General features: G+C 43.9%; 1 protein-coding gene across 14 annotated transcripts in view; it reads left to right on the forward strand.

Annotated features, from left to right (window-relative positions):
- TPD52L1 (TPD52 like 1) overlaps positions 1-12,617 on the forward strand; it is a 97,435-nt gene extending 84,818 nt beyond the window's left edge. For 2 of the 14 annotated variants that reach the window (XM_025422940.3, XM_049115206.1), the window contains exons 5-8: positions 2,386-2,463; positions 4,067-4,105; positions 7,140-7,200; positions 11,677-12,617. In XM_025422940.3, coding sequence (XP_025278725.1) covers positions 2,386-2,463; positions 4,067-4,105; positions 7,140-7,200; positions 11,677-11,805 — 307 coding nt within the window. In that variant the 3' untranslated portion in view covers positions 11,806-12,617. Of the gene's footprint in view, positions 1-2,385; positions 2,464-4,066; positions 4,106-6,117; positions 6,137-7,139; positions 7,201-8,602; positions 8,756-11,676 lie in introns of those variants that run through there. The other 12 variants (XM_035707183.2, XM_025422932.3, XM_035707192.2 and 9 more) reach the window with 12 other exon arrangements.
- The last annotated feature ends 3,159 nt before the right edge of the window (positions 12,618-15,776 follow it).

Consider the following 15,776-nt stretch of genomic DNA (forward strand, 5'->3'; position numbering starts at 1 on the left):
ATCTGAAAACAGAAAATACCCTATTACATCCTATTACCTCTTATATACAAGAAACTATATTTAGTTTCTTGTTATTTATTATATTATACCAATATATTTATATTTACCAATATATTTAAATATGCCTTATTATACCCTATTACCTGTTATATCCAAGAAAATACATTTTGCCATGTTTATAAAACTTGCTCTCCCCATGCTTGGTTGAAACCTTTCACTGGAACACTAGGACCACAGCATGATACTGGAGGGTTATTTCTCCCAATTTAGGGGACTCTAACAAAACATCTCTGAAGCTTTTTTAAAGTACATATTTCCAGATTCCACCTCTCTGAAATCGTGCCTCAGTGCATCTTGGGTGGAGCCTAGGAAGCTGCATTTGTTGTTTTGTGTGTTTTTAAAAATATTTTATATGTTTGGCAGAGAGAGAGCATGCAAGCACAAGCAGTGGGAGTGGCAGGCAGACGGAGAGGGAGAAGCAGGCTCCCCATTGAACAGGGCGCCCGATGTGGGGCTCCATGGCAGGACCCCGGGATCATGACCTGAGCCGAAGGCAGACGCTTAACAAACTAAGCCACCAGGCACCCCTAGGAATCTGCATTTGTAACAAACTGTTAAGTGGTTCCACTTCAGGTGGTCAGGTTCTGAGGCTGCGTGTCACTTAGCTCACCTGTACCCAGGTGGTTTCAGTTATGAAATGGGGATAAAGCTAACAACATCATCAGGTTGTTATAAAAGTTGTAGAAGAGAGCCTGCCATTTATTAAGCACTCAATAAATGCCACTTTTTGTCCTTATTAAGTGACTGTCTCAGTTACAAGGTGACCCCACATGTTGGAAATGAGGGGAATGTCCATTAACAGGAGTGCACTGTAGTACTTCATAGAGGTTTTTTTGTTCATTTTCCTAAGTGGAAAAACGTGAAAGCTGTTTCATATATCCACTATGTTAACATATCCACGTTCATACACCAATTGGTTAGAACATCCAGGTTGTGTTGACTTCTTTTTCTTTAGTTTTAGCGTGGCTTTGTTTTAGGGTAATGAATGATCTATTTTCCAAAAGTTTCAAACTTCTCATTAATTGTTTCTCTATGTGGAGGATACAATACTTTCATTATAAACTGTAGCTAAAAATACTGGGAAGTGTAGCCTATGTTACTGGAGACTCCAATACGGTCTTGTAATATGTTGTAGAATTTGCAAAATTCAGACTTACATTTTTCTCAGACTATAACATCTAACATATATCACTAAGGATAGATCTCTGTGAAAGCAAGAAGTTTTGCAAAAAATCTTTAGTTTTAAATTATGCTAGAACAAGTGATGTATCTGAAAATCAGATTTGAAAATTACTTAAATGCAGTATCATAAAGATTCTTAAATGAGAAAACTATAAGTTTTTATTTTTCATTTAAATTGATTGGCCAGTTTATAAAATGTAGAGAAATTTTAAAATTCTATCATATTTTACTTCGAACTCCTTGTTAGTTTAAAACATCGTATTATCCTATATTCTAGTTATACTATAAAATTCTTTTGTGTGTTCTGAGAAACGATTTTTGAACTTGTTCAAAAAGATTGCCAGCAAAATTCAGGTACCTGGAAGGAAAAACCATACCTCCCAGTTTTTCTTTGAAATTATTACAAGTTAATACTTAACAGACTTTAAAACCCTAGAACTTGAGCCTTTTCATAAGTTAATGAAAAGCACTATGTGAGAATTTAAACTGATAGGTTTTCTAAAAACACCTCATATTTTTCAAGTGGAGTCTCATTTTCTCCTGATTGCCGTTGACTGAAGTCCCCTTTGTCCTGTCAAGGGACTGCCCCCCTCTCTTTCTCTACCTGTAAAATCACATTTTTAACGGCTGCTGAACTGAAACTGCAAAGTTAAAACGAGGACACATGAAAGTACTCTGCAGACCTGCAAGCTCTTGGAATCGTTTTTACCATAATACTGGCATCTTCTTGGAACTTCTCAGGCATTTGTTCAAGCCACGTGTGAACTAGTGGAGATGAGGCTCTTTGGAGGAGACAGAGACGTTTGTTAGGGACGCCTGGGGGGCTCAGCGGTTGAGCATCTGCCTTCAGCTTAGGCGGTGACCCAGGGCTCCTGGGATCGAATCCCGCATCGGGGTCCCCGCAGGGAGCCTGCTTCTCCCTCTGCCTGTGTCTCTGCCTCTCTCTCTGTGTCTCTCGTGAATAAATAAATGAAATCTTAAAAAAAAAAGAATCTTGCTAGAGTCCAGGCATCTCCATAGAGCCATGAGAAGGATAGTTAGAAGCACAGCTTATAACAGGTTGGTACAGTAATTGTTAAGACACATTGAAAAGGAATAAGAAACGGAGTCCCGTCCTCTCTGCTCTGGGGCTCTGGGGGGCAGGTGCACCGCGGCCCTGCTAACTCTGCTCCTGCTCTCTCCTGTGCTGCGCTGCGCCGGCTGCAGGTCTCACTCCATTGGGTAAGTGCTACATCTGCGGCCTGTGGGCCCCTTGCCGCCCCCTTCCACCCCAGGGCCCCCAGCTCCCTCCACTGTGGGTGTGCCTCAGCCAAAACCCTAGATCCCTTTCCCGGAGACTGCCCATCACCAGGGAGTTACAGACCATAGGCCATCGAATGTGTGTGGATTTATTTAAGCCTGTATCTCTCGCCTTTCCGAATCACGTATACCGGTTTCACTTGCTGAGCAGTCTCTTAGGAATCCCTTCCTACATCCTCAGTCCTTCCTGCATCGGCAGAGGTCCTTAGAATTGAAAGAAGTTAAAAAAAAGGAAACCGGAAAAAAAGTTGAGAGTTGTGGGGTTTTCTGAGACTCGTGAAAAGTGAGCTGCAGACACAGAAAAATATTTTGTCTAGATTGTCGTGTTTTTCTGAACTTCCTGTAACTGTTTCTTAAGTTGGATGGTTCACCTTCCCCTTTCTGTACCATCTGAAGTGGAAGAGGAGAAAGGTCCCGAGAAGACCACCCGTGTTAGGAAGTGTGCCATCGTCCTATTAAACCTGCCCTTCACTGGAATCTTATTCTATACTTGGGGGTGGGGGTGGGGATTTTTTTTTTCCCTAAGAAAATTGCCTGTATTGAAAGAGATGAATAGATTGATAATGCTGATGAATTTCTTTTAGTAATTCCTTTTTAAATGCCATTTCTGAGAAACATTTGCCTAGTGTCTGAGTAAGACCATAAGGACTCCCTGAATTTCTTCGGCCTTCTCTTTCTGAGTTCTAGTAGAGTGCTGCTCATACGATGACCTCAGTGGCTATGGTTGGGGAAGGGTGAGGAGTTTGATCCCTTGCTGTGAGCGTCTTGGGAGGAGAGAAGCAGGCATGGTGTTGGAAAGGGTGTTGGGGGGCAGTGCTCTCCCTGCATGGACCCCATCTGTGGCGCTTCCTCCCTCTGCCCGGCCTGATTTCTGACGGAATTCACAAAGACATAGCAGGCGATCCATCAGAAGAAAGATGCACCAGCCACCGTAGGACTGGTACAGTGAGAAGGCTGAGCCTCTTAGGCTCCTCCGCAGCGTTGGTGTATTTGTCCCAAATGTCCTAGAGAGGAGAAGTGCATGGCCCCGTGTTGGACTGCGTGGGTTGTGGTGACCTCCCTCCTGTTTCCTTGAATGTCTTATGTTAACTGCATGCATTCGTCTGGAGAGTTGCTCTACCCTGGAACGGCTAGCTCTTGCCTGCCAGGCTCTGCTTGGCACAGCCCTCCCCCTCTTCCACACGAGGGAAGGGAGCGGGAGTGGGACCTGGGGACGACGTCCACGGGCTCCGGGGCACGCCTGGAGAACCCAGACATCCTCCCCACGTCTCCTGGCCTGCAGGCAACTCACAGGAAGTCACGTACCATCCAACTCAGACAGTGTGCTCCTCCTTGGGGCCCTCGAAAGCTGACCGTGGCCCATCCTACCCAACAAAAGCAACCGTCGCCTTGGTGGGGTGGGCGAGGACTACTTCAGTTGACACTGCTGTTTTAGAACTGCCACTGGCGAGTTTCTCATGTACTTATGTTATGCTGTCTTCTTTTTTCTTTTTTTTTTCCCTCCTAATCTGCTCTTGCCCTGAAGCTACTCCATTCGCCATTCCATAAGTATGCCTGCTATGAGGTAATGTGTACAAATTACTTTATCTAATATCAATGCAGAATGTGTATGACGTGTTACTTTGTTGATATTTACTTTGGGGGGTTCCCCCCCACCCCCCCCACCCCCACCCACCTCCCACCTGCAGTGTGAAAGGAAATGCAGTGACTGGAATGCCTTATTCTCTCTCCTGACGGCCTTTAGGAGAACAGGCTGACGTTTCTGTCGCAGCAGGTATGATAGGCCTCAGCTTTTGACCACACACACTGGTTTAACTCCAGGGTCTCCTGTGACCAGAGACAAGCTACTTACCTGTCTCAACGTCCACTCTCTTACCTGTCATGTGACATCAAGTAACCTGTGTGAAGCACTTTCTTAGCCAGCATGCCTGCAGACGCAGAAGTACGTGCCTTATCTCAGCAGAATTAAACGCAAGCCTGGGAGAAAGGTTAAATGAAAGGAATCACAGACTCCCAGGACGACAGTCGTAGGAAGGATAGCGCCAGGATTTGTTAAGGTAGATGTTAGGGTGAGGTGTCTGTTAAGCATTGAGAATGTCGTTAAAATTACCAGCTGGATGAAAACTCCTGAGAAACACATTCCCCCCTCAGAGTTTGCATAGCTGAGTGAGGCCATCGGATCAAAGCACCCTAATAATAGTGATAGGATATGGAAGGATGAATGTCAGATGCGGGGGTCAGGAGATGCTTATGGTAGCCCAGCTGTGCCAAGAAGGAACTCTGCAGCCTTGAGAACATCACCTCAGTGACATCAGTTTCATTATATTTAAAATAAGAGGCTAAAACCAGATTTACTGCTCTTCCCATTGCTCCTGCCTTGGGCTGCTTGGGGGGACGCAGGGGGTAACTCATAGGCCGCCATCGAGCCTCCAAGGCCCTCCCGCACTTCAGTCCGAGCTGTGCCCCTTTCCCCTGTTTTGTAGAATATAATTGTGCTGTGATGTGTTAGAGGAGTGGTTTGGGTTGCTCTAAATAGCCTGAGATCACTGCAGCCAAATTCTTTCTACGGTCATTTGTGGTTGTGTGTGATCTGATTAAATATGAGTAAACAGTTTCTCCCTGTTCCCCAGCACACATTCTGGTGTAGTTTAATTCGAAGAATGTCTGTTTTATTATCCTGATGATGTTTCTTCCACCCTGAGGTTATATGGTGACTTTGGAAATTTAGCCACAGTATTTGATTCCCTAACTTGGTGGTAAATCAGGGAGCAAAGATTCAGGATTGCACGGCCCATCTTTGAATGACTGGCACCCCCTAGCATAAAAACACTCCAATTGAGTAGTGCAGCCTGCAGCTCTGAGCTTCTTTATTTGTGAGCTTTGAAGTCTGGGTGTCCAAAGAAGGGCTTGCAAAAAATTAACATGGTTTTGCTCTGTGAATCCATCTAGTGGCATATGAGTCAAATGTAGTCCTCATGATCTTGCCTGAAATTAACTTTAAAAAAAAGCTTTTACTCAGCTAACAGAAGCCCATGAACCACTGGGCTGAACTGACTGGCCACTCTGGGCCTAACTGATCAGGGATAGTCAGGCATGTGAGTGGGCTTGCCCACATAAAACCTGCAGGGGAAGTAAAGGGCCAATACATATATATAACCTTGAGTCATTCAGGTGCAAATTCACTAATATTTCATCACGAAACAGCAATATTATGGAGGATCACTCATAGGAATTTGACTCACGCTTGCATTATTGACAAGCTGTGATGTCATACGTGGGCCGTCTGAGCTCACCGTTGTCAGTTCGTACAAAATAATGCAAATGCATTTCTGACCATCTGGAGTGTCAGAGTCTCTAGAGATCATCTCTAACAAAACCAAATTCAGTCAAAAAACATTAAGTACCTTAGATCCTCTTGGTAGTGTTAGAACCGTGCTTCATTCCACACCATACCAAGAAGCCCATATAGTAGAGCCAGTCTCCCTTATAAAATTCCTCCAGGCCATTCCTCTTGTTTCATTTTGCCTGCACTCAAGAGAAAATAACAGGTGGCTTATCGAATATCGTCACTTTCAGTTGAATTATTTGACCTGAAAATGATGGCAGTCATGGTTGCTGAATGCTGATGAATGCTGATATGGATGCGAGATTCAAGATACAGTTTTAGTTCCTTCGTGGTTCCTGTTTCTTTTGTTGGACCCAAGGATTATCTATTTTAATGGTAATGATATCATTAAATCATGTCATGTGCCCAAATCCAGTATAGGAAACCAAAAAGCACCAGATGAAGCATCTAGTGCTTCAAGTAACAAGATGATGTACGTAGAGTATTTAACACAATGAATGAGTCACAGACAAAAATGTCAGTAGACTGCAAAGATTTTGTTTGGTAAGAGAACAAAACATATATCCTCTTTAGGAGGAAAAATAACATGTGCTCCTAACAAATACCATTTTGATCAAGCATTAGACAAGTAATAGGTATATTTCCACCTAAAATAATGAAAGTGTTGACTTTCAGAAGCGCTGCTTCATGGAAATTGACAAAATGATTACTTTTTAAGGCATGGGAAAGAAAAATTTATGAACCTTTTTTCCTTAGCTCTGTGTCTGGTCTCACACTTACTGAAATAAATAACTTTAAAATTCCAAGTGGGAAAACTCTAACATGACATTCTTCAGATAGACTTTGCTTTCCATTGCTTACAAAATACAAAAACAAAACCACAAAACAAACGAGTTGGTAATGGAGTGCTGTGATAGAAACAGTTAATTAGCAAATGACAAACGAAGCTATCATTCTTTTGACTCATTGGAAGTGATTTCCAGTGCACCTTGGAATTATTAACAACTGTGTCATTAACGAAGGCTGTACTATTTATTTTATGACTATTTTACTTAGAAAATTTCCATGTCAGGTTGTGGTTTGTGGATCTAACCTAGCAGAGATGAAAAATACACTTTAAAGCATGGTTGGCGAACCGGCAGCTGGCTCTGGTGCAGAGATGATGTTTACAAATAAGAGCAGAAAGCCAGGCAGCTCGGTTGCTAAGACAGCTGTGTCTCTGGAGCTGACCTCTCTTTTTTTGTTATTTTAGGAATTCTCCTACTTTCAAATCATTTGAGGAGAGGGTTGAGACAACTGTCACAAGCCTTAAGGTACAGATGAAGTGAATTTTGTGTCATGGGGTCTGTGAATCAGGACAGCTTAGTCATGGTGGTGGTTAGTTCGGAAGGCGGGGCAGCCAGCAATTGGTGCATCCAGGAGGGCAGCCTTGCACAGAGTCCATCTGTTTCTTCACGTATATGTCTGTCGGTAAAACCAGTACTGGATGGTGTTGCTGGACCCTCACAGAGTTGTTCACGTAAACCATCCAGGGGTGATTACCTGTTGAGAATGAACTGGGATGTGTGTTCACATGTTCTCAGGTTAGAAAAACTCTCTTCGTGCTGTCCCCTGGAAAACATAGGGTATGTGAGAGAGGTCTGTAGGGTAGGATCAAGGATATGGGAATTCTGAATTCAGAGTGTAGGGAAGGGCCTGTAGCCGCTCACAGCCCCTCTGGTTTGCACGTGGGCTAGCAGAAAGCAAAGCCGGCTCCATGCATTCCAGCGCCCCCTTCCTCCCCTCAGCTGCCTGGGCTTGTTTACTCTGTGCACATACTGAGCACAGCACAGCATGACCATCGCCGAGGGAAAATAAAACTGAGTCACACCGTGCATTCTTTTGTAATAATGCATTTGATCCCCCAGGTTTAAACTGAAAATATGCCTCTTTGATGGGAGGTGCTAAAAAAAATATATTCATTGAATTTATTGTATGAGTGTAGATGTAGATGAGCTCATCTGCAGAGGAAGAAAGCCCAAATAAAACTAGTCTTAAAATGTATGGAACTTTCAAAACAGGGAAAAAAAAATCCTTGAAACTACTAAGATAATGTTTTGGAAGGTATCACCTACACAGTGACTTAAATACATCTTGATGTTCTTATCCGTATTTTGTGGACAATCCATTTCTGTATTTCCCTGTCTGGGAAAATGAAAAGTGCAGATGATCTTTAACCAGATCAAAAGCAGGTGCACGCACACGCCGGGTCTCCAGCTGCTTCTGAATCCTCTGTCGTCATGTGCTGCTCATAAGTCTGTGAGGTTGTGAGGTATTCCTCACTAGAGGTCCTGTGTGCTCTTACTGATTTGGACTTGGAGAGTCTTTCCTCTTAGGGGAGGCTCTTTCACAGAGTCTCCTACTTTTCTACAGTATCAGGCCTGTGATTAGATGTTTAAGGCCAGGAATGAGGTTATTACTCAGCCCCTACGATGCCTTGCTTTCCCTTACCAGCAGTTTGTAGTTGTGCAGTTTCGCCAGCCTGCTGGTCAACACCACTAATTGAAGATTTAGGGACCAGTGGGAGGCACTGAATTGCCCCCGTGTCTAGGGAAAACTTTTGAGAAAAGGAGGGACGTGCAGGGCCTCGAACACTTCTCCTGCTAGAATATTAAGTTTCAAAGCTTGAGGGTTCAGAAAATCCTGCAAGTTAATTTCTCAACATTTGGTTCTCAGCCTCAGACAAAGGAAGATGGATTCTGTTGCTCGTTAGACCAGTTCTGACATAGGAGAAGTTGTACTTTTTAGGTTTTCTTTAGAAGAAGGAGATAAGAAGAAGCAAAAGAAGAATAAAGAACAACCTATTTCCCTTTGCTTTTAGGAAGCGCTGGTAAGCTCACAGCTCACATATAACTTAAGTGTTTGATCCATACTCAGCTTCTCTCACTTTTCTCACTTTGTTGGGATGGGAGGTATAGAGCCTGCCTCCTCCTCCAGACATGCACTAAACTAACTCAGCTGAGCAGATTCTAGCTTGTGTCAAGATTTCCTTCAAGTGTCTGCATGATTGTCCCCGGGCTTAACAAGACTCACATCCCACCCACCTCCTGTGTCACAGTTGATGCCTACTTCCTCTTTTTCTGCCCACCCAGGCAATAGAGAATAAATAGCTAATAATTGTGCTTTGTGTAAAACTTCCCACTCATTCAGTAATTGCAAAGTTCTCATTTTTTTTCCTTCCAGACTAAATAATAGATGGTTAACCCTTCTTTCTATAGTTTATTTGCCACATAGTTTTGTGTTCTAAATTTTCTCCAGAATTTCTATAAAGTTCTTCAGTTATGGGTCCTGAGGCCGTTTCCAGCTGACACACACATCAGTGAGGATGAGTCAGTAAGGAAATGCCTCGCACATACTGCTTTAAGCTTGATTTTTAAAACACAGCTCGCAAGGAATAATGTTTATATTTGTGTTCCATTAGAAATAATGTTCTCCGCGAAGGGAGGTCCATTCTTGCCATCGTCTCACACGATCTGTCACACACCATGTGGCATTTCTACCCAATTGATTGTTCTTCCTTTATATCCAGTTCTGTGGATAGCTTGATGTTCCATGAAAATTTTCCATTTCATCTTACCTAAAATTTCATCCTTTTTTGCCTATATCCTTGGAATACATCACTGTCTTACCTGAAGGCATCTCAGCTGGCTTCACCTATACTATACCCCGTGAGCACACTTTCTATTTTATCTAAAACAAGCAACCACACCAAGAACCAGCTCCTGTCAAACCATATGTGTTATGTGCTACCATGTTCCAGGGAATCATCGATAACTACATCCCTTCCAACCATTCTGATCATTCAACCTTCCAGTCATTCTTTGAACCATGTCAAGCAGACCACATTTTAAGTGCGCCTCTTTTTGATGAATACTTTGCATGGCCTGATTTAAAACCTTAAGAAAAAGACAAGATACACTTAATTGTTCTTTGTGTCCTCTCTGCCAGCCATATTATTACGAGAGATTAGGCGGGCCAACTCAATAATTCAAATCGAGTGTTATGTAAACCACAATCATAGTTTTGGGGATAAAGTGACAAATGCTTGGATGAAGAGCCATTATGAGGGGAAGGGTCCAGAAGAGGTTTATTGTTCACATCTTTCCTGAAGCAACTCCTCACCTAAAGATTGCTGTGTACAATCATGCAACCCACATGGTTAGGGAACCAGGAAACCTCTTTATTCCACTCAACCCACTTGGCTAGAAAGCCCCTTTATTGCACTCACCTTTAAATTGCTTTATTTTAAAACGATTCCCTCCTTTATTCTTCCATTTTGATTTGAGAAAAATCAAGAACTGGGAGAAGAGAAAGCAACAAAGCCCAAGAGAAAACAACAGTAATTGGAATTCATTTGATTCCAAACTGTGTGTGGCTTCTGTTGCAAAACAGAATGCAATATAATAAACAGAAGAATGGGGACTCTTAGTAGATTACATTGAATTAATCTTGTTTCTCTCTGGAAAGAAAGAAATATAGTGAAAAATCACAGAGTTGAAAGCAACCCCTGCTTCTTCCTGGGGCTGAGATGACACAGAGTGGAGGAGGAGTCAATGCTCAGTGGCAGAGGTCTGCAAATTAAGGCCTGTGGGCCAAATCCAGCTGGTTGCCTATTTTTGAATGGCATGTAAGCTAAGAATGGTTTTTATATTTTTTTAATGGTTGAAAAAAAATCAAAGGAAGAATGCTATTTTGTGACGTGTTAAGTTAAAATTAAATTACATGAAATTCACATTTCTGTGTCCATACATACGGTCTTCTGGGAACACAGCCATGCTCATTGACTTGTGTGTTGTTTTTGGCTGCTGTGTACAATGTTTAATTTGAGTATTTGTGACAAAGACTGTAATTCCTAAGCTGAAAATATATATTATCTGTCACTTTCCAGAATGAGTTTTCTGACCCTAAGCAGAGTGGAAAATTCGACTTTAAGAATTGAATTTAAAGAGGCAGAGAGGGATTTTAGTGACAATCAGAGTAAAGTGTGTGCTTGTTTTTAATAAGACTTGCAGGAAGCACTAAATATTCTTTCGAAGGACTTTTTAGTAAGGAATTTTTCAAAACATTTTAACCATATTTCTTAAAAATTGATTTCTTCCTGATTCTAATCCTTATTACCAACGACAAGCACACAAAAAGCGAGCCTCCTAAAGCATCATAACTTTGTATTTCAAGGCATATCCCTCCTTTAAGGGCAACTGCCTAGAAAGATGTCAAGTGGCCAGTGCTTAGATTTGAGTCCTGTGTACCTCTCTCAACAGAGACCAGAACCCTGTTCAATTGAGCCGCGCAGCCTTTTTTGAAAGACATTTGTCAGGAATCCAGATAGCCTTTCTAAGTCCCAGCAGAAATCCCAAATTGCAGTCGCTTAAGATGTCTACACCCTTTAAGCCGAGGGAATTTGTCGAAAATCCAGTTCTGTTTCGATTACATCTGTTCTCAGGGTCATGTGTCGACAGTGCAAATCCACAGATCTGGACACGCTCATGGAGGGATCGAGATTTTTAGATGTAGGAGGCGTAAAGGGAGCCCTCCAAAATTGCACAGAATCGAAGTTTTGGATCCTACCCCAGATGCCAAACACGAATGGCATTCTAGCACCCTGCCTAAAGGAAACTAACTTCTCGACACCCTTTACGTTCCCTTTCAAGAAAAGCAAAACTATTTCTGAACCTGAGAGCAGTGAGTCTTGCATCAACACATCGGGGACCTGGGGAACTAATTGCACGTTTGCATCTCTGCCCTTTCAGACGAAAGTAGGCGGCGCGACCCCCGGCGGAGGCAGCTTCGAAGAGGTGCTCAGCTCCACCGCACAGGCCAGCGCGCAGAGCTCGGGGGGCGGGCCGCGGCGGGCCGAGGAGGAGGAGCTGCAGTGCTAGGACCGCCCCCTGCGGCCCAGCCCCGCCCCCTGCGGTCCTGGCCACGCCCCCGCCTCCTGCGGCCCGGCCCCGCCCCCTGTGGTCCTGGCCCCCCGCTTCCTGCGGCCCTGGCCCCGCCTCCTGCAGCCCTGGCCCCGCCTCCTGCAGCCCTGGCCCCGCCTCCTGCGGCCCCGGCCCCGCCTCCTGTGGCCCCGGCCCCGCCTCCTGCGGCCCCGGCCCCGCCTCCTGCAGCCCTGGCCCCGCCTCCTGCAGCCCTGGCCCCGCCTCCTGCGGCCCCGGCCCCGCCTCCTGTGGCCCTGGCCCCGCCTCCTGCGGCCCCGGCCCCGCCTCCTGTGGCCCCAGCCCCGCCCCCACCCCGGGAAAACCCAGGCCTTGACCTCGTTCTTCCAATGGCCTCTCCGCGGAGTTTAATAAAAGCATTTCCACTTTGAATTTGTGTTAATGATGGACCACGTGACCGTCACATGCAGCATCCGTAGACTGATGTCACCATGTCCCCACCTGGGCAGGTACACAACGGGTCGGGTCGGAGCCCTTGTCTGTGTGTCATTCAGCCTCCTACTTTCCTGACCGTAGCTATGAATGATCGGCTTCGGTGTTTGCTCGGCCCCCTCCAGGACGTGCTTGCCTTTGAAGGCCGAGCCTGGACGCCCCCTTCCAGGCCAGTCAGTGGGCGGGATGGTGGTTTTTCTGACCCTCTTCCAGCACCGGGATGGGCTCGCTGCAAAGGCCCTCAGACTGCCTGTGGTCGCCCTCACTTGCACCAGTGATGTGTGTTTGTTTAAGCAATTAAAGTAATCGGTTTTAACGAAGACTTTGAATTCTTCATTTCTGCGCGTCTTCAGGGCTGGTAATGACTTTAAAAGGTGGTAGCTATGAGTCTGCAGATGCTATTTTATGTTTTTAAAAGATTTTTATTTGAGAGAGCACAAGCGGGGAAGGGGAGGGTGCAGATGGAGAGGGAGAAGCTGACCCCCTTGCTGAACAGGGAGCTCCCGCCCTAATGCAATGCTTTTTTTTTTTCTTTTTAAGATTTTATTTATTATTTATTCATGAGAGACATAGAGAGACACCGAGACATAGGCAAAGGGAGAAGGAGGCTTCCTGGAGGGAACCTGATTTGAAACTCTGTCCCAGGACCCCGGGACCATGACCTGAGCCAAAGGCAGATCCCATCCCAGATCCCACTGGATCTCAACCACTGAGCCACCCAGATGCCCCTGCAATAATGCTATTTTAAATCAAGGTCTACTGCTAACTTGGTGAACATAAGAGGATGCATAAGTAACTATAACCTCAGCGACCCTACCAATTCTAAAATTCTAATTTAGGTAGAGTAGTAAACTCAGGTAAGGGAGATCTGAAAGGGGGTGGCCAGAAAATGGGAGAAACAGAATTCTGCATCCCCTTTGATTTTGCAAATTGTTCACATGAATAAAAAGGCATCCTGTTAGTACGATCAGATTTCTGTAGAAATTTTTACCTTCCACATCATATGCTTCTCTTCTTCTAAATGGGACCGTACATTTGTTACCAGGTAGTAGACACACATCCTATAGATGCAATTTTTCAATGAACACAGAAATGATCTACTAACATAAAGCACAATTTAATATATATGTGTGTGTGTGTGTATATATATATATACACATATATACATATATATGTTACCCATGGAATATATATTCGTATTTATTCATTTTTTTTAATTTGCTGTTAGAAATGGATATGTAGTGAGTGATACAGTGAAATAAACCCAGTCTAAAAAATTCCATTCAAATTAATGGAGCAGACAATCTACACATCTAACTTAAAATCTAATTAGTTCAAAGCCACATAATCTCTGAGGCTAAGATTTTAGCAGGGATAGGTATGTGTCTATAATCTTGAATCAGAGTGGACAGTGAAGCCCTGCCAGTAGGATCATTGGCATTCTCCCTAATTTAACCTTCCATCATGTTGGTGGAAGCCAGACCCTGTCCCGCTGGCTTGTGACTTGCTCTCCCACTGCTGCAAGTTGGTGTCCGTCTCTCTGTGCTCAATCTGAGGTTGCCTGGCTTGCTGGAAATTGTCACCTTTTATGAACTCACTTCCCGATCGCGTCCTTTGTGACTCCACTCAGCACACCGTGCCACATAAAAAAAGCAGAGTCACGGTGCTGTGAACAAGTATCTACATCCACCAACTGATTTCTGCCCAGATAAGTGTCAGCCTTACTATCTGAAAACATAGTATTAACAGTGGATAGAAAAGCAGTCAAGATAATTAGTGTTAATGCCTGAAAGCTTCAAATACATTTTGTCCTCTTTATCTTAAACCATTCTTCAAAAGTTTGAATTTCATCAGTTTTATAAAAACGATACTCGTGTCAGCTCTCTTATCCAAAAGGGTTTCATTGATGATTATACCCTCTGATCCGGGAGTGAGATAAAGGACCATGACATGAGTGATCTTTCATCCGACTACATGGAGAAGTCACATTCCTGCAGTTGCTGGTAGGTGCGTAGTCTTGGCGTAGACGTTCCCTTTCCTCTGTGCCCGGTCACTCAATGGCTGCCTGTTTCTCCCCTGCTTGGCCTGTGTGCAAGCTCATCCTGATTTGACTGTCCCTGGAGTCTTCCTGTTATGTCCAGCTGGGCTTGGTTCACATGCAGTTTTAAAGTGTTTCCCCAAGTGCTAGAAGGTATTTGCATGCCACAGGCATAACCATTTATTGAAAAATCAAAATGACATCAGGTCAATACCACGCACCCAAAATTATTTCACAACCCCCCTCCCCCAGATCTCAATACCCTAGAATTCCAGTGTGAATTGTGATTACAAAATGAGCTGGCTTAAAACAAACAACTAAGATCTGTAATGTAACCATTTGCTGCTTTTTTTTTTTTTTTTTTTTTTTTTTTTTTACCATTTGCTGCTTTTTAAACACCACTGTTTGATGGAAAACACTCGTAAATTTACGCTACAACTTTATCTTACAACTCACATCTCCTGAAGACTATGTCTATTGGTAGGTCATGTCAGCAAAGCAATCTGCCCCTTACTCTGAATTACACATTTTCTTTTTAAATATTTTATTAATTTATTCATGAGAGACAGAGAGAGAGAGAGAGGCAGAGACACAGGCAGAGGGAGAAGCAGGCTCCATGCAGGGAGCTGGATGTGGGACTCGATCCCAGGACCCCAGGATCATGACCTGAGCCGAAGGCAGACGCTCAGCCACGGAGCCACCCAGGCATCACAGAATTACACATTTTCTTATAAAGCTGTTCTCGAACCATGGAAAACAAAACTGCATGCTTTATTACAGAACGTCTCCATAGACCATGCCATTCAGTGGTCAATGTGAAGAAAACACTGGAAGTCTAAGCTGCTGCTCTGTCACTGTTCACTGTTCCAAAGTTACCTTGTTGGCCTGAAACCAACCTCACTGCGAAACAGTGCGTAAGGTGGTCCTGAACTTCAGCTGCGACAGTCCTCCCTCTCACTTACCAAATGGAGTATGGGTGGGTGCGTGAAAGGATGGCCTTAGGGTGAAAAAGTGATTTCAATATGAAATGTAAAAAAAATGGCTCCGACCCTGGTGTTCAGATACAATTTCAAACTATAATATTTAGCAAAAGCTTATGGTTACTTTTGATAATCTCTAAAGAATGGTAAAATTCTTTATTTTTCACATCTATCTGACTTTTAGTTCGTACCATGAAGAGTATGTGTCAAGATAATCCAAAAATAAGATGATCATAAGTCTCCCACAGGATTCATCCCAAGCTCACTGTGAGTATGAAGACTGGCAAATTACTTAAATAAAACTGCTGGTAGGGAGGATGCTTTTCCACAAGGCACGTCGTCAGTCACCTATCCCAGAGCACTTAGCCCTACCAGACTGGGATGAACAGGTTGGACATTCTGTGAGAATCGACATTTTTCAAACGGAAGGGCATTGAGAATTGTGTTAAGAGCTGATGAAA

This window comes from Canis lupus, chromosome 1, assembly GCF_003254725.2.
Source record: "Canis lupus dingo isolate Sandy chromosome 1, ASM325472v2, whole genome shotgun sequence".
Classification (NCBI taxonomy): Eukaryota; Metazoa; Chordata; class Mammalia; order Carnivora; family Canidae; genus Canis; species Canis lupus.